We start from the raw sequence: 24,410 nt of genomic DNA on the forward strand, positions 1-24,410 counted from the left end.
AGCATTTGATTGGATGACCAGCCCTGTCAGTGTTCACCATGATGAGGCACTCATTACATCTACAGATAGAAGATCTATGCGTGGAAAGGGAAAGCTACATCCACCCACCCCTGAAATTCATCTTGCTGTAAGACACTTCCCCTCCCTGGCAACACTGGTCCCTCCTTCTGGGGAGGGCACCGCCATGTACAGTGTGACTCAGAAGTGTTGGGTGTCCAAGATGCTTTCTCTTTTCTTTTTTTTTTTTTTTGGTTTTTCGAGACAGGGTTTCTCTGCAGCTTTTTTTTTTTTTTTTTTTTTTTAGAGCCTGTCCTGGAACTAGCTCTTGTAGACCAGGCTGGCCTCGAACTCACAGAGATCCGCCTGCCTCTGCCTCCCGAGTGCTGGGATTAAAGGCGTGCGCCACCACCGCCCGGCCTGCTTTCTCTTTTCTAAAAGTAATTTTGGTCATCACCAAAACCCACCATGTCCATCTTCAATGGCAGGTGCAGGAACATACACACACACTCACACATGCAGCCTGAGCTGCGTGAGACCCTGTCTCAGAAAACCAAATCAAAACAAAATAAGGATAACTACAAAATACTAAGATGTCAAACATGAAACCACAACTATATGAGCAAAGTATGAACACATGTTTTTTAATTCTCAGTAAGAAGGCCTCTTCTTTGAATATGGCAGAAAGCCCAAAAGCCACAGGGAAAGTTTATCTGTCTAAACATGACAATTCTAGGTGAGCAATTCAACAATTGACAGCAAACAATTCAAAGACAAAAGGTGAATTAAATGGCATCTGCAAGGAGCTGATCTTAACAAACAGCTTTGCTCATACCAGGTCAGAAAAGATGCACAAAGTAACAGAAAAGATTAGTTAAGCCAGGCATTAGGAAGTCTGTCATCCCAGCTACCCAGGAGGCTGAGACAGGAGGATCACTTGAGCTGAGGAGTTCAGACCCAGCCTGGGTAACATATTTGAGATCCTGTCTCAAATATATTTGCTTGTTTATACCCTTTACATAACACATGTTACATAAATAATATATAATGCTAGTCTAACATATTAAAGCATACACCATAATAATAATGGATGGTCAGATAGATATATAGATATAGCCTGGACCAGGCATTTAGACAGTACTCACGTCCACTCCCATTCAATGTGCTCCCACTGAGCACAGAGAGAGGCCACGTCTGTATGCTGTGTACCATTGTGTACCTCATCCACTTAACACAGCCCAAGGGGCGTATTTCCTGAACTCTTATGGAGTCCTTTATGCACATCCCTGGCTGCCATCTTCAGCTCCATCCTTGCCTTCCCGTCCAGTCCTTTTTCTAGGTACTCCTCTTAGTTCAGGAGCTTGGCACCCTCCTGACCCTTCTTCCCTGGGTGGACTCTGTAAGACCTTGAGTGTTGTTCCGCTATCCTTTCCTCCTAAAGCCTTTCCTTCCTGGACTGGCCCAAGCCCAGCAGTTCCCTTCCCCCACGTCCCTACTACTCCCTGCTGCAGCATCCACTATCTGTACAGTCATGGCAAATGAGAGCGCTGTCATAGGCCTGGATGGCAAGCAGTTAGAATCCCATCATCTACCCAAACCTGGGGGGCTTTAGTTTCCTGACAGACACTCAGGAGATATGTCTACCTGTATGAGTAGCTCCTCGTGGGTGAGGGTGGGAGCTCAGATCCTTCCCACTGGTCCCCAAAAAGCAACTGGCGAGCCCATGGAAGGGATGGGCCCCTTGACATGCAGACATGCCTAGCTTGGCCATGACCTGCCTAGTACCTTGGGGTCTGGCCTCCCATTCCATTTCATATGGCTTCTGTGAGGACACTCAGACACTAGATCCCCACTCCCTGGGCCACTGGAATGGAGTCATCCTTCTCCAAGTGCCTGGGTGGCCCCTTTTTCTGGGACTCTTGAGCAGGCTCCAGGAGAATGGGCACGTAGCCCTTAAGAATGGCAAGGCTGGAGCTATGGGCCGTGGTGCCGCACACCCTTAACCCAGAACTTGGGAGGCAGAGGCATGTGGCTCTCTTGTGAGTTCGAGGCCAGCCTAGTCTACAGAGTGAGTTCCAGGACAGCCAAGACTACACAGAAAAACTCTGTCTTAAAAACCAAAACAAGGAAGGAAGGAAGGAAGGAAGGAAGGAAGGAAGGAAGGAAGGAAGGAAGGAAGGAAGGAAGGAAGGAAGGAAGGAAGGAAGGAAGAAAAAAGAACAGTAAGCTGGTTCTGGTGAGCAGTATTTATCCTGGGACTTTCCTGACAGAGTGAAAAGTCGCCTGTCTCCATGTCTCCAAGTGCCAACTAAGGCTTGCTTACTTGATCTTAAGTCTTAATGTCAAGCAGACTTCTTGTCTGCCTACCTCCTGCTTCCACAGGCCGGCGCTGTAGGGGCAGTTGAGGGGTAGCCTGGTGTCTGATAAGGACTCAGGGTAGTTTGGCCTTCTGGCTGATGATCAGTGGCCAGCGTCAGGGGACTCTGGGCATAGTCAGGACAACAAGTGTCACAAAACCAATGGAGGCACCAGCAAGGACTATCATCTTCCCCTCAAGGCGAACGTCCTTTCTACACAGCCACACTTCTAGCTGGAAGGGGCTCTTGGAACAAAACTGTGCCTACCATTTATGAGCCTGGTAATCAATGTGGGCACGAGATTCCCAGGTTCCTTCTGTGATGTGTTGGGATGTGGGGAAAGGACACCTCCTGCCTGTTCTGAGGGCCCAGCATGTGATTAGTGCCCGTCACTGTGACTTTCTATTCCTCTACTCCAGTGGGCCACTTCTTTGGGGGTGGCATACAGATATCCTACATAGCAGATATTTGCATTACTATTCGGAACAGTAGCAACGTTATAGTTATGAAGTAGCAACAATTTTATGGTTGGGGGGGGTCACTGCTCTGTGAGGAAATGGACTAAAGGGTCGCGGCCTTAGGAAAGTTGGGAACCACCCGCTCCTCACTGTCTGCGTTCCCCGCTCCCCGCTCCCCCTCATCATATGGCAGTTTCCTCACACTCCTCATCAGGGAAAGGGAGGCCCTGGCCAAACCCCTTCTCCCCCATGGGCTGTACTAGACTATGCTGGACTCCTGCCCCCTCCCTGACACTGGTTCTGCCGAAGCTGTGTGAGTGGGTACCTTGGGTCCCCAGTCCTCCTCCTTCCCATCGTGCTAGCTTGCTGAATCCGTCCCCCACGTGCCAGGCTGTCCTTAAGGAAGCATGTCAGAGGGAAGTCAGGAGGTGCTAGTTAACTCCCAGGACCTGGTACTGACAGTGAGGAGATGGCTTAGGGTGTGTGGAAGGTGGGTTGGGGCTTCATTAGAACCAGGAGTGGTACCCGGGGTCAGTGAACTCGGACTGCATCATCTTCTCTTGATTTCGGGAAGGGGAGGTTAGTTCCAAAGAAAGCCAGGGGCACCCACCCAGGGCAGGCAGCGCCCTGTAAACAACAGCAACCGCCTGTCCTGCCTCCCAGCTGTTGGAGTCTCATGGTGAGAGGCCGGGCCCTGGAGCCCTTCCAGGAGGCAGCGGTTTAGGTATAATTAGTCAGTCCACTTTCTTTAACATCAACAGCAATGCTGAAGGCCAACAGCGTTGACCACACCGCATGGGATGGCCACACTCAGAGGCCTGTGTCAAGGCTCACCCTCATCCCCCCCCCCAAAAAAGCTCTTTTTATTAACTCTCCCAACCTCCATATCCCCCAAAAGAACAGCAACAACTTACAGGGGGGCCTCGAGGCCCGATGATGGACATCCCCGCATCTCCAGGGGCACCCTGTAGGGAGACAGAGGGTGTATGGAAGGGTGGCCAGAGGGGAGAGTAGTGGGAAAACGATGCAAAAGGGGATTGGGGAGCTGGCATTCGGGAGAGGGGATGCCAACCCCGTAGACCAAAGGGAGCCCAAAGACCATGATTAGAGCCGAGAAGGGCAGGTTCAAAGCAGCGTATGTGAAAAGATACGGGTGGGGGAGGACAATGGGCTCAGGAAGTGCAGAGAGGAAAGCAGGGTCGGTGACACTGAGGGGCAGGCGGGAGACACAGGGAAAGGCCCTTCAGCAGTGACATTTCACCCATTTCACCTGGCAGCACACCTTACAATTGTTAGACAGGAATTACGAGAACAGAGGGTCAGAACCAACAATACCCCGGCTGTATGGGCCCAGCAGCCTTGAGTCCAAAGGCTGGATGTCCCAGAGAATGTCCCAGAAGGACGAAGGCTGAGCCCAATGCTGAGCCCCTACAGCATGTTCCCGAGCTACTTGGCTGGTAGCCCACGGTGCCATCACAGGTGGCTGAACCAGCTGGGTAAACACGGGGTGTATATGTGTAGGGGTCTCCACATGTAGGGGTCCCCACCAGGAGCCCATAGCAAAGGCAGGAGGGGAATGCAAAAGCCCAGGGACCTGAGTTAAAGTCATGGCAGCCTTCTGAGTTCACACAATCCTCCCGAGAGCTGGAGCTTGGAATGTTCTGCAGCCCTTGTGTGGTTAAATGTCTTGTTAAATGTCCTACCTCACATACAGGTAGCGGTGGCTTCAAGCCAGTAAGTGTAGCACTGTCAAGTGGTGGACGTAGCTGAGGGCAAAATGCACACTTTGAAGGGAAACACTGCTCCTTAGCAACTGTGTGATTTGGGACAACCTAATTCATGTCTCTGTTTGTTTCCTAAACTATGGTAGGGCAAAGAACTTCATGGGATAGTACTGGAAAGTGTTGAGAAGCACCATGTGGTCTGAGGAAAGTGATATGTCTCTCCTTGGGAGTTTCACGTCCATAGGATGGGTCCAATAGTTTTGTTCCATTTGGAAGACCAGCCAGCCCTATGGTCTGTAGCCTCAGCCTTGGAGTCCAGCTCTGTCACCTTCTAGCTGTGTGACCATGGACATGCAACTTTCTTTCTCTGTGCCTGGTATACAGAGGACTAGTAGAGCTTCCAGAAAGGGCTGTCAGTGTCAGCTGGGCCATAAGAAACAAGAACACTCACAGCTTGCTTGAGACTGGAGTGTGCCGGAGGCTTGGAGCAACTATCACTGTTAGCGTTTGTTGTTTCTTTGGGGATAGGATAATCTGTTGCAGAAACAGTGTGTGTGTGTGTGTGTGTGTGTGTGTGTGTGTGTGTGTGTGTGTTGGGGGAGTCTCATGCCTCCAGGCAGAGGCAGGAGGTTGGAAGAACATTATGAGTTTCAGGTCAGCTTAGTCTACGCATGGAGTTTTAGGTTAGCCTGAGCTACAAATCAAACTCTGTCTTTTTTTTTTTTTTTTTAAAAAAAAAGGAGGTGAGGGGCAGACAAGAGGCCCATAACACTGATATATCCAGTGTCTATGAGGAGGGAAGAAAAGCTGAGGACCAGGAATCCCAGGTTCTGGTCCCTACTATGTTACTGTTGGGGACATCCAACAAACCCTAGTCCTTCCCTGGATCCTACTTTCTATAATGATTGGATAGGTTACACTCTGAAATCTCCAGAACCCACCAGGTTGCTCTTTGAGGATGGCCCTCCTCCTCATGCTTCCCTCCATCCTGGGAACTCTGGCTTCCCAGGTGAGTGGAGGGTCCCTCTCTGTGACTCTGGGGTCCCCCTGGGCAGTCCCAGTTACACAGCAGTGAGAAGCCAGTCTCCTCTCCTCAGGGGTGGGTGACAGTTCACAGCTAGAAATCAGAGCAGTGGGATCCATCGCATTTGGGGAAGGCAAGTCAGGGCAGACACACTGAAGCCGGACAGCTGGGACCCTGCCCAGGAATTCCCAGGGCTCCACACCAGGGTGTGGAGGATGTTAATCTGAAAGCCTCCCAGTAAGAGACGAGGTTGAGATGAAGGTGGACGGGCAGCAAGGACTCACCTTCTCGCCTGGTTGACCTTTGACACCCTGGGCAGGCAGCCCCACGAAACATAGGGTGTGGGGTAGAAAGGGGAGAGGAGAGAAAAAAAAAAGGATGAGAGAGACACTGACATAAGAATCCGTGTTAATGGCACAGCAACTGAGCAAAAGCAATCACCGTGAAATAAGAAACACAGCACAACAGAACACAGATGCAGGCACGCGACGGCCATCTCAGCCAGCTGCTCTACATCACGAGGAGAGGAAACGGGGACCCTGTCCAAGTGCTGCGTGCACGTGTGAGCTAGCAAGTGAGTGAGCGAGTGAGACACACAGAGAGAGAGAGAGAGAGAGAGAGAGAGAGAGCGAAGGACGGAGAGAGGAGAGGAGAAGAGAGAGAGAGAGAGGGGATAGAGGGAAGGAGGGAGAGGGAGAGGGAGAGGAGGAGGAGGGAGAGGGAGAGGGAGAGGAGGGAGGGACGAGAGAGCGAGGAGAGAGAGACAGAGACAGAGAGAGACCAGAGAAGAGAGAAGAGACGCCCAACCCTAGTCAGGAACAACCTCCCTGAGCAGCCAAGGTTCCAATGGCTTGTGATCATTAAACCACCAGGAGCTGTAGGCATGCAGGGGTGGAGGAGGGTAGGAAGGTGGGGGGGGGGATGGGTTGGGGATGGGGACTGGAGGAAGGAGGAGACAGGACAATGACACAAGGTGGCTTAACTGGGCCTGAAGCTGGCTCAGCGTTTGAATCCCAACTTACTTTGGAAACTGAAGCAGGAAGAACACAAGTTCAAGGCCTGTCTGAGCTAGAAAGTGAGTTCAAGGACAGCTTGGGCCAACTTGGTGGGATCCTGTCTCAAAGATAAAGTCTAGGGCTGGAGAGATGGCTCAGAGGTTAAGAGCACTGACTGCTTTTCCAGAGGTCCTGAGTTCAATTCCCGGCAACCACACGGTGGCTCACAACCATCTGTAATGAGATCTGATGCCCTCTTCTGGTGTGCAGGAAAACATGAAACATGCTGTATCTAACCAATAAATAAATCTTAACAAAAAAGAAAGTCTAGAGAGAGCAGAGGATTGAACCCAGTGGTAGGATGCTTGCCTCCTAAGTTCCAAGCCCTGCATTCAATCACCAGCACTACAAAAAAAAAAAAAAAAAAAAAAAAAAAAAAGAAATGGCAGCAGTGGCAGGAAGCCGGAGACACAAATTCTGCCAGGATGGAGGGTGAGTCTAGTACACAAAGAAACCTGAAAACCTAGTCTTGGGTCCCTTGTCACCACAGTGGCCAATGGACAGGCAGCTTCAAACTACCCAGCTCCCAACAGGCCAGTGGTGCCACCTCTGGTGAAGTGCCGGAATGACCCAGGAATTTCACACCTACTGGTCACTGGACACTACAGTCCTTATCAAGTGGTTTATGCCAGGACCCCTAGCGAGCAGCCAAATGGGCCATCCCACATTTAAAATAGCAGCAGCAGCAGCAGCAAGAAGCTCCAAAGTAGCTGGGACGGAGATTTGCCCAGGAGGTGGGAGGCTTCCGGTGGCTCCCCTACCTCACCCCATTACTACCACACAGGAAGCTCTGGTGGGAGGGGGGGCGAGAAAGAGTAGCCGGAAGTACATGTTTCACTCAGCAGGACTTCCTGCAGGCCAGCTGCTGCACCCAGGGGGAAAAGCTCCCAACACCTACCTAACAGGAGCAGGGACCATAGGTCAGTTGGCTTAGATAGAGGATCAACTCCGCCTGCTTCCTGGGTAGACTTTACCCATAAAATGGGATTTTTAAGGCTGGAGCAGAGGCAGTGCCTCGCTAGGCGCGTACAAAACAAAGCCTTGCGGAAGGATGGAAGGGTCATGTCTCATCTGTGGATGGGATCCACTGACAGTACACACGGACCCTGCGTCTAATGGGTAGACGGATGGAGCAGAACCATGGGGCAGGCAAAATGCCTGGTGTCCTGGTCCTTCTAAGTGGTGTGAGCACTCCATGGAGGCGGGCAGGACTCCCACACTCTGACAGGTCTTGGTAGCCTTATGACCCTGAAGAATGGTACAACACTGTTTGTACCCACTCTCCCTGGGTACCAAGTTTTGTTGACTGCATGTGTGTGTGTGTGTGTGTGTGTGTGTGTGTAGCGGGGGTGAGGGAGCAGTGGCAAGAGCTTTGAGGTTGCTGGAGTCCCCATGAGATACCATTTACCCAGAAACTGGTAAATGTTAGGCAAAATGGCATCGACTAAGGTGACCCCCAGCGCCATGGAGGTGGCCTCTCAAAGCTCAGGTTGCATGGAGGACCTGAACCGAACTCTAGAATGTTCCAGGCTTCTGGGGCATCAGTCTAAAGCCAGTCAGTCCCTCCTTTCAGCTGTGATATTACGGGTGGACCGCCAGGGTCCAGGGCCCAGATGTGGAGCCTGGCTGCCTGTGCGTGAGTACCCGCTTAATCACTTCTTAGTGCATAACCTTGAGAAAGACATTTATCTTCAAAGCCTTGACTTTCTCATCTGGAGTACTGGAGGATGGGGTGGGCGGGGGGGGGGGGGGCTTAAAAATAGTGCCTCTCAGCATGCAGTTTTCTCGAGGACTGAATGGAGCGGATATGTGAAGGCTCTTTGGTTTGGTTTAATACTCAGCGTGATGTCAGCACTAGCAAGAGTTGCCTAAGCTTTGGGTACCCCAACTCCATGCTCGTTCCAGCTATGCAAATTCACACACGGATGTCACAGTCATGCTTAAGGCCAATAACATCACAGAGTCACAGGCAAAGCCAGCAACGATGGCAGTGGGAGCACGCTGGAGGAGAAAGCTGAGGCTGGTGGGTAGTTAGCAGTCAGATGACATGGGCAGCCCTGACTATGGCCATGTCCTGGCTACATCCTGATGCAGGAATGCCCTTCCCACCTCACGCTTCTGTCTTTCTAGACCCTGGAAAGCTTCATCCTGAGGCTGACAGGACTCAGCGCCTGGATCCAGGCTTCTCGTGCTGCTGACCAACCATTCTCATCTCCCCTGAGCTCTTCCCTCACTTTCCACGAAGGAAATACTAACTAAACCCACCTTCGTGGGGACCTAGAGGGACCCCTAGAACCAAGCCCTGTCTTTGGCGCTTCTGAGTGTAGTGTTCATCCACAGAGGACACCGTGGCAGACAGCGGCTGTTCTGAGGATGGTTGTGGGGGCAGCTGGTGTCTTGGGATACCTAGGTCTCGCTCTATCCCCGTGTGTCCAGTGACTTTCTTGCTTTTTTCCTCTGTTGCCCAGTGTTCTTCAGAGTATTTAGTCCCTGTGTCTCCAAGAATGCATTCCAAGACCCCAGCAGGTGATAGAAACACTAGTTCACACCGGACTTTATGTATGCTGTGCCTTTCGGCACAGTAAGAGATTAAAAACGGTAACTTGTATTAAATAGTACAAGCTTAATACTTCCTAAGAGGTTGGCCAGAGGTGGTCTCTCTTGAAATATCTGACTGTAGTAACTGAAATCATGTATGCAGGTGACTACAAGGTGTTGTTTCATATGGACTGGAGACTGGAATAACGTGTCTTCCCTCCCCTTTCCTTTCCTTGGCCCTCCTGAAGTTGCCCTGGGTAACACTTTACCTTGTACTGAGGATAAGCCAGCATGGAGAAGCAAGCCACGCTCCCCCCACCCCCAAGCAGGGACATGTGGGCCAACTCACCACACGTCCAGGCATCCCGATGGCACCCTTGTCCCCCTGATGAAGGAGGTGGAAATAGTCAATGTGGCTGCCACTTGCCAGACAGTCCCACGCGCTCGTGTATGCCTGACTTGGGGACACGGCCAGGCAGCTTTGATGGGGCAGCTGGGACAACATCTGGAGTGGCACCGCGTGTCACGTGGATGTCACAGATGACTTCCCAGGAGACCTCACTAACCAGTGTCAGGACCTCAAAGCCTGGATGGAAGCAGACTTCTCATCTCTCAAAACCTGGATGGAAGCAGACTTCTCCTCTCTCACCTATGGTTGTCTGAACTCAAGCATGGTGCTATCGAATAAAGGTTACAGAGGGAGATCATCAGCCTGGGACTCAGTTTTCTTAGGTGTTTCCAAGGCTCTTTCTCCCTTAGTGTCATGGCAACCCATCAGGGATAGCCAGAATGGGGCTAGGAGTCATTATCCTTGACTTGAAGACACAGAGCAAGAAGAAGGACGAACGGCTTCCCTAGGTCTGTCTGCCAGAGCCAGAGAAGCAATGCCCCTGCTCTGCTGCTTCTCCTTCTGCTCTGGGGCCATGCCCCGCCCCCTCTCCTCACAGGCTGCTCCAGCGTGTGAATTCACATGCTTTGTTTTGTAGCCAGGGTTACATCCTCTAGCTCTGGAAATCTGCTTACGAAGTTTTCATTTGTCCCCCTTTCAGCAGAAAGTATTTTTTTGTAATCACAGGCATGCAGACATCATAAAAATCTGGGGTGAGGCCTCAAAGGATGAGGAGCAACAGGGTATAGAAGATGATGTCCAGCCTCCTGGACAGGAGACTGCCCTGAAATTCCCCTGGTTGTGTGTGGAAGGAGGGTGTTCTGGGGTGACTCTGAATCTGCTGAGGCACAATGCCTCAAGGGACAAGCGGCGTCCCAAGACATATGTGGGATGCACAAGAAACGCTGTCAGTTCCTGTTAGGCTGACACTGTCAAGATCAAGAGTCTGCTAAGAATGGCACAGCGCCGGTTGTAAGCACCGACTGTTTCCCTAGCCTCCCTGAGCACCAGTCTTACTGAGTGGGAGATGGAGGGTGAGAGCTTTGAGGTGGCTGAGGTCCTCATGGGATGCTCCTGCCTTATGCCAAGAACCTGACATCTGGTGACTATTGGGCAAAATGGCATAGACTAAATAAAGCAGAAGCCCGCAGCTGCACCATGGTTCTGTATGAATGTTTATTCTTCCTGTCCCTTATATGCTAATGACAGACCAGCAAGGGTGTACCTGCTCGTGGGCCACCTCACAACCCTTCGCTTGGAAGCCAGACCCTCAACCAGTGACACTGCCTCTCCCACTGAGGATACACCAGGCCCGTGCCTGTTGTCAGCTCTGACTCTGATGACCTCACAGTCCACTCACACTTGGGCTCTTGAATGATATTCCAGGGTGCTGTGGGTCTTGGATTATTTTTCCTTTCTTTTGGAAAATAATGTTCTTTGCAGCCCTAGCCATAAAAAGCTCGGGTTAGGGAACAAGCATGGAAAGGCCAGTGGCTGGAAACTCGGCAGCATCCTCTGCTCTGTGAATCGCCCCCTAAATGCCTTTTAAAGGTGCACGTTGTAAGAAGATCCCACCCACATTCCTCTCAGTCACCTGACCATAGCCCTGCTTAAATTTCACAGGGACCAAGACACCCGCCCTGCTGAGCTGCAGCACTGGGAGAATCTCAGCTAAGCCTGAACCTTCTTCCATGTGTACTCAACTAATAAAGTTATTAGTGATGAATTCTAGAAGCTGTTGGATTAGTCGATAGGCTATAGTATAATTTATATCCAGAAGGTTCTAGAATCCAATGGAAGTGGCTTTTAGCAAAGGGATTCAGGGAAGACAGGTATCAAAGATACCTCCTGTAAGGCCTCCTCCCCTGCATCCATTCCATACCCCGCTTAAGTACTCCAAAACCCATGTATGCCTCCCCTTAACCCCCTAAATGGACACAGCACCTTGTCTGAGCCACTCCCTGCTCCAAAGCCCACAGTATTTATATCCAGTCCTCATCTCATTTTATCTAAACAGATAAATCTCTCAGAAGACTTTAAAGATGGTACTCCAATAAAGGTCAGGCACGGGCCAAAAGAAAGTACAGTGCTCAGTGGTGTGTGATAATCTATTAACAATCCACTATTGGGAAACTCAGACAGGCTGAACCATGCATGTTACCCTCCTGAGCCTGAGACTTTGTCTTCCCATCACTAAAATGGATTTAGGAATACCCATTTCTCTGAGCTGTTACTGTTTTTCTCTGACTCATCGAAGGATTGAGGCTGGGGATGCTCAGAATGTCTGGGACTTATTAAAGCTCCAGGAAGGGATGGCTATTCACATGACTTCTATCCACTTTTGTCCAAACTCCCTCGGGTTACTCAGCCTATGGCAACTAGGGAGAATCAAAGGGTTTGCATTCACCAGAGGGCACAGGAAGACTAGAACAGCAGTCTGAATGTCATCTGCCATGAAAGATGATGGGAATAACCCAGGGGTTGACCAGTTGTCCCAGTTCCCCCATTACAAAACTATCTATTTAACAGTAAGTAGTTCCAGTGTTGGGAGGGTCTGTTACTGGGCTTGCCTGTATAACACCTTAGGAGGGTAGCCATAGATCCCAGGTATTCTCCGGTGTTCTAAAATAGAGGGCATGGGAATGGTTTTACCCTCAGCTACAGATTAAACACTCCAGAGAGAGGTCACACTCAGAGAATTGTAAGGAGAACTGGCCACCCAACTCAGCCAGTCAACAGACTGAGAAAGACTAAGTGATAGGGGCTGGAGTGTGGCTCAGTGCAAGAGTATCTGAAGCATGCCACGGCCTCAGGCTCTATCCCCAGTGCCCACATGAAAAGGGGACAGAGAGATAAGAGATGAGTTACTTACAGGGAGTCCAGGTCTTCCCGTGGGGCCCTGAAATAAAGAGGTAGAGCGTGAACTTGATACAGGTCAGGATTATGAACTGTCAATGGGGTAACACTGCCCCAGTCAGTTGTGACCTCAGGGAAGTCCCCTGTACTCTAGGCGCTTGTTTGTTATAAAAATATTATTGTTATCAAAACAATAATATCGTTTGTTATCCTTTCTGTCATCCATCCATCTACAAAGTCAAGTAACCAGGACCTCCTGTATGCCAGGCCCAGGAATAGGACAGGAAACAGAAAGATGATATGTCCCTTCCCATGACTCAGGATCACTAGGGCTTTCCTCTCACTAGCATACTCGGTCTCTGAGCCCTTCTGTTTGGCTCCTTGTGGTTGTCTGGGCACCACTTCTGCCCACTGGCCCTGACTAGGAAAGGGTTGAGATGAGATCCAAGGGTCAGAGATAGTCAGGACTCTGTGTTCCTTGTCCTACCACATAGAAGTAGAAGCCAAGGGTAAAGCAGAGCCTGCCATCTGTTATGATGCCCCTGGTGCATGGGCCACATCTATATTGGTGACATGGTGCCAGAGAAGGGGGAAACCCACAGAGGACCATGAGGGCACCAGTAGGACTTGCTTTGATGTGTGAGACCACATAAGATCATCCATTCTGTCATTGGTCAGTACTAGGGTGGGAGGTGGGAGCTGTTCTGCCTTCCTGATTTCTGGAACCCAATAGACAAAAGTCTCTATAACATGAGTAAGAGAAGAACAACAGCTAGGCCTATGTTAGCCTAGAATCATCCTGGCACTTGGGAGACAGAGGCATGAAGAAGAAGAAGTCTAGGTCAGTATGGGCTACAGAGCAAAACTCTGTCTCCAAATAAGCAAACATATAAATAAAAAGGAATTATCCAACAAATATCCTAACAATTATACTTTCCATCATAATAATATATGCTTGAAATCTCTCAGGAATCCACGAAATCCAGAGAGTGGCATTTTTCTAGAGTTGGACCCTGATCTCAGATGGGTTTGACTCAAAAGAGCTGCTAAGGTACTATAATAACAGCTGCCCTCTGTCAAGAAGGGGGAGATTTCTGAGATACTCTCAAGAGCTGTACCTGCTTGGATCAGTAGGACTAATACTGTAAAAAATCACCATTCCGGAAACACACACACAAACAAACCACAAAACCCAGGTTAGCTAAAACAATCCTGAATGACAGAACTGCTAAAGTATCACCATCCTAGATCCAAACTGTATTGCAGAGCTATAGAAATAAAAACAGCATGGTCCTGGCATAAAGACAGACATGCTGATCATGGAATTGAGCTGATCAGTGGAACTGAACTAAAGATCCAGTCTCACATACCTATGGACACCAGATTTTTTTTTTTTTTTGGTTTTTCGAGACAGGGTTTCTCTGCAGCTTTAGAGCCTGTCCTGGAGCTAGCTCTTGTAGACCAGGCTGGTCTCGAACTCACAGAGATCCGCCTGCCTCTGCCTCCCGAGTGCTGGGATTAAAGGCGTGCGCCACCACGGCCCGGCTTGGACACCAGATTTTTGACAAAGAAGTAAAATATAAACATTGGAGAAAACAGTCCCTTCAACAAATGATGCTGGTCAAACTGAATAACTGTGTACAGAAGAATGAAAATAAATCCATACCTATCACCCCACACAAAACTCAACTCTAGATGCTTCAAGGATTTCAACATAAGATGCCCTGAATCTGGTAGAACACTACGACCAACAGTTAATGCAGGGGACCTCAAAAGAGCTGAAAATTTCTATATGGCAAAGCACACAGTGTTATTCAGGCAAAGCTGCAGCCTATAGAGTAGGAAAAGATCTTTACCAGTGTACATTTGATAGAGGGTTAGTATCTAAAATACATAAGGAATTAAAAAAATCTGAACATCAGGAAACAATAACCCAATTCAAAAATTGAGGTACAGATCTAAACAGAAAGTTCTCAAAAGATGAAGTGGTTGAAAAACACTTAGAGAAATATTCAACATCCTTAGCCATCAGGTAAATACAAATTAAAACTACTTTGAGATTTCATCTTAATCCAGTAAGAATGGCCAGGATCAATAAAGCATATGACAGTTCAGACTGATAAGGATGTGGGGTAAGGGGAACACTCATCCATTGCTGGGTGGGAGTGCAAACTTGTGTAGTCACTGTGAAAATCAGTGTGGCTGTTCCCCAGGAAGTAGGAATCAATCTATCTGAAGATCCAGCTATACTACTCTTGGACATATACCTGAAAGACTCTATCCTACTATAGAGATACTTGCTCATCCATGTTCAGTGCTGCTCTATTCATAATACTCAGAAATTGGAAACTGCCTACCTGTTCAGCAACTGATGAATGGATAATGAAAATATGGTACATCCACACAATGGAATATTATTCAGATATTAAGAAAAATTAAATTATCAAAGTCACAGGTAAATGGATGAAACAAGGAACAGTCATCTCTTGGGGTCCACTGATCAGTGGAGACAAATACTATGTTTTGTATTATTTGTGAATGTTAGCTTTTAAGTTTCCAGTATGTTTATTTTAATCCAAATAACCACAGAGGTTAGGTACCTAGTAAGGAACCACAGGGAGGAGAAGGGCTCTCAAGGAAGGGGAAATAGAATACAGTGTTATGGGGGGACAAAGGGGAAACTAGAGTAGGAGGATTAAACGGGGAAGAGAATGGGAGGGCAGGGGAGTAGCAACTAACACTAGAGGCCACTTGAAAGTGACACAAAAGCCTACTACTCTAGTAGCTTCTTAAAATATAAGTGAACATGAAAGGGATATAAATGGAGTCACCTAACAGGGGGGGACAATACCTCAACTAGACGTCCTATGCCACCAAGCAAAACCTCCAGTCTAGGAATGAGTTATACGTTATTAAGCTGTTGGCCAAAGGGACCCCATGGGAACGCTCAAACATTACAAGCTGTTGCCAAGGCTATCAGTTGCTCTCTTCAACCCGATGGTAAGGGCCTATTGCTGAAGACAACACTTATGCCACTGAACACAGAGAAGTCGAGCTGGTGCCTATCCTATCTAGAATCTTCACCCTACTGACTAGTGTTCATGGCACTGGAAGGTACCCTGCACACTACAGGAGGAGAAGGGTAAATGCCAACCCAGCTATAACCAACCCCGTGACCTACAGCAGCAACATGCCTGCAAGATATACTTGTGCGATAGTGGCACAAATGCTATGGGAGTAACCAACCACTTTATTATTTTTGACTGAATTTAAGACCCATTCCTGAGTTGGAACACCTGACCCTGCTTGGGTGGCCCAAAAACCTGAGACTAGATAGATCATAGGCCTAGTGGAAAACCTACTTACTATTATTCTGATAAAGGGATATAGCAACAAAATGGCATACTGCTATTCCCATAGGTCAGTGCCTTGCTTGACCCACATCAGAGAAGCTTCTTCTCAAAGTAGTTGGCGACTAACACAGAGACACACAACTGGACAATAGGCATAGAGTGAGAGACTTGGGAGCACTCAGTCCTACAAGGGGATGTCTTCACTGAACCTCGCCCCTCAAGGCTTGGGAATCTACAGAAGAGGAGGCAGGAAGAGTCTAAGAGCCAGAGGTGATGGATGACTCCAGGGAACAATGTCTCCCAGACACAAGACTGAGGCTATGAATTCACAGAGACTGTGGCAGCATGCACAAAACCTACACAAGTTCAAGCCAGATGGGGGCCCAGAACTGGAGGGGGAAGTAGACATGGGGTCCCGAACCAAGAAGCTATCTGCAATTGATACCCAATGACAAAGGGGAAATTTCTCCATTGGAGAAAAACTGAGTATATATCAGCCACACTTCAGCATAGGCCCCATGCTCAGGAATACTTGGCCCACACAAAATAAACTCAGTGGCAATTCTGTGGACCTTTTGTTTCTCTTTGCTTTGTTTAGTTTTTTTTTTTTTTTTTGTCTTGTAGGTCTTTTGCTTGTTTATTTTGATTTTCATTTTGTGGGGTTTTTTGTATGTGTTTCTTGATTATTTTTATTTTTGTTGTTTCTTTGTTTTTGAAAGTGAGTGAGAGAGAAAAGAACATTAAGTTGGGTGGGAAGGGAGGTGGGGAGGATCTGGGAGGAATTAGGAGAGAAAAACATGATCAAGTTATAGGGTAAGAAAAAAGGTTTTCAATTAAAAAAAAAGGGGGGGGGCTGAGCCAAGGCACACAAGGTGGAGCCCAGCACAAGTGAAGGTGTTTCAGTAGCAGAGATAAAACCTTCTGGAACAGGAGCAAGTGCTGTGTGGTCAGCCCACCGGTGCTCAGTTTGGGTTTTGCACTTACGATGTGAGTGATGAGGGTGACCTTAGGGAAGTGACTTGGTTTCCTTGCGCCTTCATTTCCTCAGCTTGAGAACGGGAGAACAGGAACTGGGTAATCACTTGCCTTTTACAACGAGATAACTAGGGTAACACTGAACTCCTACAGCAAGTGCTGAGGAAAGGTTGCCATGAGCCATTACTAGAAGGGTACAAGGGAGTGAGGCACAGGACCAGGGCAAGCCATGCTTCACTGGATGTCCATGGCATTCCTATACAACTGTAGACTGACTTTTGCAAAAAAAAAAAAAAAAAAAAACAAAAAAAAAAACCTAATTTACCTTTTTTTTTGCATGGAACAACAGGGAGCGTGAAGCCCAGTTTTTCTGCCTCTTCTGTTCAGTTCCCCACCTCTATTTCCTTACCTAGTCCATCCCCATTTGCTTTCTGTTGCTGTAATAAAGACCATGACCAAGGCGGCAGGGTTATGTGGCTTACACATTCAGATATCAGTCCATCATAAAGTCAGGACAGGAATTCAAGGCAAGAACTGAACCAGAGGCCATAGAGGGGCATTGCTTACTGGCTTGCTTACCATCGCTCCCTTAGTTTGTTTACTTATACAGCCCAGGAACACTGGCAAGGGCAGCATCATCCACAGTGGGCTGGGTCCTCTCCTACTCCAATCACTAACCAAGAAGATAACTCGCCCACACATCAATCTGATGGAGGTTTTTTTTTTTTTTGTTTCAGCTGAGAGCCTCTTCCCACATGACCCTAGGTCGTGTCAAATTGACAAAAACCTAACTAGTACATATTTTTAAATCCCTCTCTCCCAAAGTGAGGTGGAAGAGCAATAAAAGAAATAAATGAATCAACAGGAATTACAGATTTTTTTTAAATCGGAGGGTGTTGTGTGGTCCCATAACTCAAGTGATGAGAAAGGGAGTGGGGAAGACAGCTCCTGCCTTGGACATAAGGGTGGGGACAGTGGGAAAGGCTAATCTGCTACCCTTTGTTAATTCCCACTGCCATATCAGTGCATCCTTCATGGTGTGTGCCAACCTTGTGCCCATGGGACCCTGGGTACCCCACTGGAGTACAGAGCCAGGCCCTAGGAGATGGTCCACAGGGCAGCAGGTTGGCATCTCTCCATCGCTCACCTCTGGCCATCAACATCCTTCCTTTGCAGGAAGCAGAGAACACAGGGCTTAGGAAGCTTCCCCCATCACTCTTCTTCCTGCTGCTTTTTAGTCTTTTTAGACAGAGCTGGGCAAAGACCCGGGGCCTCGCATCTGCCTCAAGCTTATTCGTACAAAGAACTACCTGGACCTTGTCCCTTGCGCCACAGCTCAGGAAGGTAGAGACTGTTAAGTAGGGACTTGTACCCCACTTCCTTTGTCAGTCCCCAGAATCCAGGAGCGACAGTACCTACTCTGGCTGGGAACAGCATGCCGGACAGTCTGACACAACTCTGATGATGCTAAAGTTCTTGTTCCCTCTGGAGTGTCCTAGGATGAGGCAGATGTCTTTAAAAAAAGGAAGGGATACATGGCCCCAAGTCAGCAGGCGGCCCGTCACAGTTCGGTTACAAAAAAGACAAAGTCTTAGGTAGCCTGGGCGGGCCTTGAACTCTCTATAGAGCTGAGGATGACCTTGAATCTTCCTGTCTTCATCTCCCAAGGGCTGGGATTTATGCTGGGGATTAAACCTAGAGCTCCACGCATGCTAGGAGCATCCTCTACCAACTCAGCCACAACCCCAGCCCCTGCCATCTATTCTGGAAGATGGGTGACAGGAATGGCCATTTGACACCCCTAAACTAACCATGATAATGCACTTCCTCCTTGACTGCTATCGGACAAGGTACTGGCAGGATTCTTGGGGGTGGGGGTTGGGATTTCAGGGTAATCACAGAGTACTGAATAAAGGTCTCTTTAAGAATCAGGGGTGTCATGGGAGAGGGTAGATGAGAAAAGGAGAGGAAGGGAGGGGAGCAGAGAAAAATATATAATTCAATAAAACCAATTTAAAAAAGAATCCGGTGCATTGGTTTCTCAATTAGGGTACTCTCTTCCTCTGGCTTCCATTGGTTCCTCACAGCCCCAAAGTCACCTCATAGCAACTCAGGAGGGAGGGCCAGGAGGGAGAGGTGGGGCAGAATTCAGTAACCTTGAGAAAGATCTGCTGTGAAGTGGCTGGGCCCTTTCTGAGCCAGTACCCTCAGGTCTTTTGTCGGGCTATCAAATGCTGTCCCTCAAAGAGCATGTGATTCTGGCTTTGGGTCCTTTACCTTAGGGAGGTGTTTTCTTGGGTTCTCTGGGCGACTGGAAAAGGTCCAGCTCCCTGCCCACGCTGGGACTAAGGCCCAGAAGGCAGGATACGTTGCCTCTACTGCCACTGCCACCACCAGCCTCAGCAGCCCCTGGGGGCCTGGCCAGAATGGGGCTGCCCACGCAGGGGTGTGGATGGCACTCCGGAGTCTCTCTAGCTTGGAGCTGTGTCCTGACCTCCTTTCTGCCTGGCACAAAGACACTGGGAGAACTTAACTGAGTAATCTTTCTTCTTTCTGATAGCTACCATTTCTTCGAGTGTTGTTTGTGTGTGTGTGTGTGTGTGTGTGTGTATTTGAAAGAGGTAGGACAAAATAGCCAAGAAGGGGTATGCCGCTCTTCTAGAATGAAATGGAGGCCAGAAGGACAGGGTGGCCATTGTCTTGCCCTGAGGGGATGCAGAGTACTCCATCTTTGTGGCACACAAGGAAGAATCCTCCTGAAAGACAGCAGGGGGCTGGCTGTCAGCGCCCCACCCAGGGCCCTGTTACCATAGATGACACAGGCCTTTGAGACGCACACGCGCACACTCGGGGACCAGCTGCAGCCTGTACTTACAGGAGGTCCTGAAAAAGAGAGAAAAGGGCTGGTCAGTGTCACTGCTGCCAGAGGGAGATGGTGGGGAGGTCACCTTAGAAACAACATCCAAGAATTCTTTGGCAAACGGGTTTCCATCTGGTCTTCAAAGTTCCTCTTTTCCTGGCTCACTCTTGCCAGTGTAATCCATTTCCCCTTCATTTTGTCTCCCTATTTTTATTATTGGATGAGAAACGCAGGGCTTGGGACCCCAGGCTTAGCACGGAGAGGGGTCTAGTGGTCCCCACCCCTCACCTTCCCGACTGTCAAACTGCATTCTTGGGGTCCTGCCAGTGTTTGCGTTCCAGGTTTTTCCTTGGTGGCCTCCAATGCATGAGCAGAAAGGTCACAGAAGACGCTAGAGAGATTGATGCTCTTAGCATGCTCACCACTCCTGCAGGCTTTCCCAGGACATGCAATGGAAAACTGGCAAAAGGAGCAGGGGTGGGGAGAGAGGCAGCCTGATGTCTATTGGCCTGGCCTGGTTTCTGTTAGGCTCTGAGTCAGACATCTTGCCCTCGTGGGTCTGCAGCCCACTACTGCTTTCCTAACACCCACTTCTCAGTCTTAGGTCCAGCCCTCTCTGTCCACGGACTTCCCCTCCTTCTCCCTCCCCCCACATTCCTTCTTCCTGCACTGGACTTCGGCAGCAGCCTGCTCTCATTACCAAGAATTACAAGTTCAAGCATTGTGAGGGTGGGAGCCAAGAGGGTAGGAGAGGATGTAGTGACAAGAGACAGTCTGGATGGCATTTCTGTAGAAGGAGATATGGAGGCCCCACAGTCCCAAGGGGCGGGGTCCCGGCTGTGTGTCCCCTTAGCCCCTGCTGACCTGACCATGTCAGCTTAGAGGCTAGCCACTTCTTTTCCCTTTCATGCTCTGCCAACATGGTTGCCTGATGCTTCCCCACTGGTTCCTTATGGCTCCAAAGCCACTTCCTCTCTCCCCTCCCTCATCTGCCAGTATCACTCTGTGTTCTGGTTCCCATCCAGGAAGAAACAGCCCATCGCACACTGGCCTCTGTCAAGCCATCATGTCCGGGTGAACAAAATGTTTCAATTAAGAACAACAACCCCCCAAAAAAGGTGTAGTGGCTGGCTGGGAAGCTCGGGGCTAGATGGCAGGGTTCCAGAACAGGCTGGGGGCAGCGTGGGTCAGGGAAGGAGAGCATCTGGGACCTATTAGGCTGAGGGACAGGAGGATGTCATCCAGAACCTGCAACTATCTCGAAAGCACAGGCTTCCTGGACAGTCTGTGCCTCCTGGTTGGGGGACAAGGATTCAACAGTGACAAAATTAAGCCTCTAGGAATTTTTGGATGGTTTGGCCACATGAAGGGCAGGCACACTGAGCCTATGTCTGACAGGGTCCCAGCTCCTCGTGTGCAGGATTGGGGATGCTCCCAATGATACAGGAGGGAGCTCTGGTGGTGGACCTGTTGCCGTTAGTAAACCAGGAGAGTTTGCGACCCATGTCTACAGTGTGCCCTCTCTCAGTGAGGTTAACGTCTTGCACAGCCACCTGCAGCCCTCTGTAGGATTTCTCTTCAGCTCCCAGGGACTCTCCTTAGCCAAGCTGCCACCACCCTCCAGCCGGTCACTCACAGGGTCTTCAGTGAGGAAGAAGCCCCTATGTTGACGCTGGGCCACAGGATGGTGTGTGTGTGTGTGTGTGTGTGTGTGTGTGTGTGTATGTGTGTGTGTGTGTGTGTGTTTGTATGTCTGTGTGTATGTGTGTGTGCATGTGTTTGTGTGTGTGTATGTATATGTGTGTGTTTGTGTGTGTATGTATATATGTGTGTGTATGTGTGTGTGCAGGGATTAGTAAAGACAGTCACCTTGACACCTGGGAGACCAACCACTGAGCATGTCTGTGAGGATGTTTCAGGATTCCTCCTCTGCCCCATGCCTACGGACACGATGCTTCCACTGACAGGAAGCTCCCACTGCCATGCCTTCCTCACCGTGATGGATGACGGCCTCAAACCGTAAGCCAAAACAAATTTTTCCTTCCTGAAGTTGCTTCAGCTGGGTATTTTGTCAAGTCACAAGGAAAATAACTAGCGGCTGGAGGGGAGAAGGAGATGGCTCAGCAGGTGAAGGCTCTTGCTGCCAATCCTGACGACCTGGGTTTGATTCCCAGTACCCATACGGAGGACGGAGGGAACTGACATGGATTAGACTCGGGGACATGACAGATTGGGATTATTTTTGTATTAGCCTTTTTCCCCTTTCCTACCCAGCTGTTTAGATTGGCAGAGATGTGATTGGAGTTACAGCTCAGTTGGTACAGTGCTTGCCTGGCATGCAGAAGGCTCTAGGTTTTATCCCCAACATCACACAAACAGATCATGGTGGCCCAAACCTGTAATCTTAGCTCTCGAAACTCAAGGTCACCTTTAGCTTCATAAGAAGTTCAAAGCCAACCTGGGATAGGTCAGATCTCCCATCTTTAAAAAAACATGGCAGACTGGGGTATGAGCAATGAAAGTGTGGGGGCCAGAGAGGATCCCCCAACTAGTACTGCCCCAATCCCAGAAGTCCTCATTCAGCTTTGTTTCCAAGAGCCCAGCTGAACTGCTGCCACTCATGGTCCCCTGAGGGCAATTTCAGTGACCCCCTTTCCTATGGAGCCCATGGATGTGAGCTCCCAGCCTGGCAGGATGCTCGGACCACTCTGCTATTGGATGCCTTGCCCTTCAGCGCAGGGACTGTCCCTTCTGTGTTTCTGCTGGCTTCCCCACCTTGTTTGGTGAGTGCCTGGGGATGAGCTAAGGTAGGTGGCTAAGAGGCGGCACAGGCTGTGCCAGGACTGCAGACTCCCTCCTCTGCCTCCCTTGCAGCTTTCTCCCAACCCTTCCCCTTCTGAACAGAACTTGTACTTTGTTCTAGCCAGCCTTTCTCCAGTGCCCACAGAGCGGCACATCTTCCCATACAACTCAAGACCTAGCTAAGAAACAGCTACGGTGAATGCCTGGGACCAGGCACCCTTGTGAAGATGGTAAGGAGCCCACAGCAGAACCAGGGACCCTATTGCCACCTCTATAGTTTTATCTACCCCCAGGAAAAGCGGCCCTGAGGTTCTGGGAAGTGACCGCAGGGAGCCACAGGCAGCAGGCCTGAGTGCAGGGTCTTCCTAGGTGAAGGAGGTCAAGTCTAGTCTCAAAGGGGGCACTCTGAGAGAGGGAGGGAAGGAGGGAGGGAGGGAGGGAGGGAGGGAGGGAGGGAGGGAGGGAGGGAGGGAAAGAGGAGTAGGGAGAAGGAGAGAAAGACTGAGGATTGAACTAAGGTCAGGCTTGGCAACCAGCACCTTTATTGGCTGAGCCATCTCCCCTGCTCTCAAATGGGCTTTTTAAATGATTGCATCACACTGCCTAACTCACCATGGGTGGTGTCTTCCTGTCTTTCATCCCATCGCTCTCTTCTGCACTGTTCTGTTTGTTCCTCATGGTACTGTTATAAGGTAGTGTCGCTATAATCCACACAGGGCAGATGGGGCCGGGCCACAGGGGCTGTGTCTCCAGCCCTGCAGTTATGACAGAAGATGCAGAGTAGAGGTTCTCAACCTATGGGGTGTGACCCCTTTATCAGATATTTACATTACCATTCATAACAGCGGCAAAATTATAGTCATGGAAGAGCAAAGAATAATTCTATGGTTGGGGCTCACTACACCACGAGGAACCACATTGAAGGGTTGCAGTGTTAGGAAGGCTGAGAACCACTTTGTAGTGGGATGCATGACCTCACAGCCCTCGTAGCAGGGTGGGTACCCTATTGCCCCATTTTGCAGATGAGTCTTTTTTTTCAGTACAGAGAATTTAAACAATTAGTTCAAAGTCACAGAGCTGGGAAGTGGCAGGGCTAGCACCTGGGACTGTCTATGTTCTGAAGCTTGCCCTCCTGACCCCTGTATGTTATTTCTTCAGCTGTAAAAGCAAACTAAGAATCAGGCCTTAGACAGTGAGGGGAGGTTTAGACAGCTAAGGGGAACCTGCAGGGATGCCTCTTCAGGCCCCTGAGAGGATGTGATGGCATCATCTCTGGGCCATCTTCCCGTCACTCCCATCTTTGTCCTAACACTGGCTCCCCCGCTGAGGTGGGAATGCTAACCCCATCCAAATCTGACCCATCCCGGAACAATGACAGCCACCCCAAGAGCACAGAAAGTCTCTTGTTGTTCTGTCAGCAGAGAAGGGGCAGCGAAGGGACAGCACCACAGGCCACCCTCAGAAGTCCGAGGAATTGGAATTCCCAAGGCTTTCTGGGAGTTTATTAGGCAGACCATGATTCCTAACTTCATTGCTGTATAGCAAAGATGAATAGGGGATTTGCTTTTTAAATGTACTACTAGTGTGTGTGTGTGTGTGTGTGTGTGTGTGTGTGCGCGCGTGCATGCGTGCATGTGTGTGTGTATGTACGTGTTCCATGGTCAGCGTGCAGCAGTCAAAGGAACACTTCTGTAATCTATTTTGTCCTTCCACCCTTCTGTAGGATCTGGGGATCAAACTCAGGTCTCCCAAGCCAAAACACTAGCCCACACCTTAAAATATTGTTGAAGAGATTTTAATTTAGACTTTGAACATAGAGGTAAAGCAACAGGGAGGCTTTAGATAGAACGGAGGCCACATGGAGGCTATGAGTATCACCTTCCCTCAAAGAATCACGCTGCTAGCGTCAAGAACACCTTGACGTTGCCTTGACTAGCTGTGTGAGCTTGGGCAAATTGCTTGCCCTGAGTTTCGGTGTCTGCATCCACCCTAATGGAGGAGCGAATGGGAGACTGCAAGCCAA

At 49.4% G+C, this 24,410-nt stretch overlaps 1 protein-coding gene across 1 annotated transcript in view; it reads right to left on the bottom strand.

Annotated features, from left to right (window-relative positions):
* Positions 1-24,410, bottom strand: part of Col13a1 (collagen type XIII alpha 1 chain) — a 133,815-nt gene that overhangs the window by 61,113 nt on the left and 48,292 nt on the right. The window contains 5 exon segments of the mRNA XM_038343290.1: positions 3,727-3,777; positions 5,845-5,871; positions 9,503-9,538; positions 12,414-12,440; positions 19,601-19,608. Coding sequence (XP_038199218.1) covers positions 3,727-3,777; positions 5,845-5,871; positions 9,503-9,538; positions 12,414-12,440; positions 19,601-19,608 — 149 coding nt within the window.

Source organism: Arvicola amphibius, chromosome 9 (assembly GCF_903992535.2).
Source record: "Arvicola amphibius chromosome 9, mArvAmp1.2, whole genome shotgun sequence".
NCBI lineage: Eukaryota > Metazoa > Chordata > Mammalia > Rodentia > Cricetidae > Arvicola > Arvicola amphibius.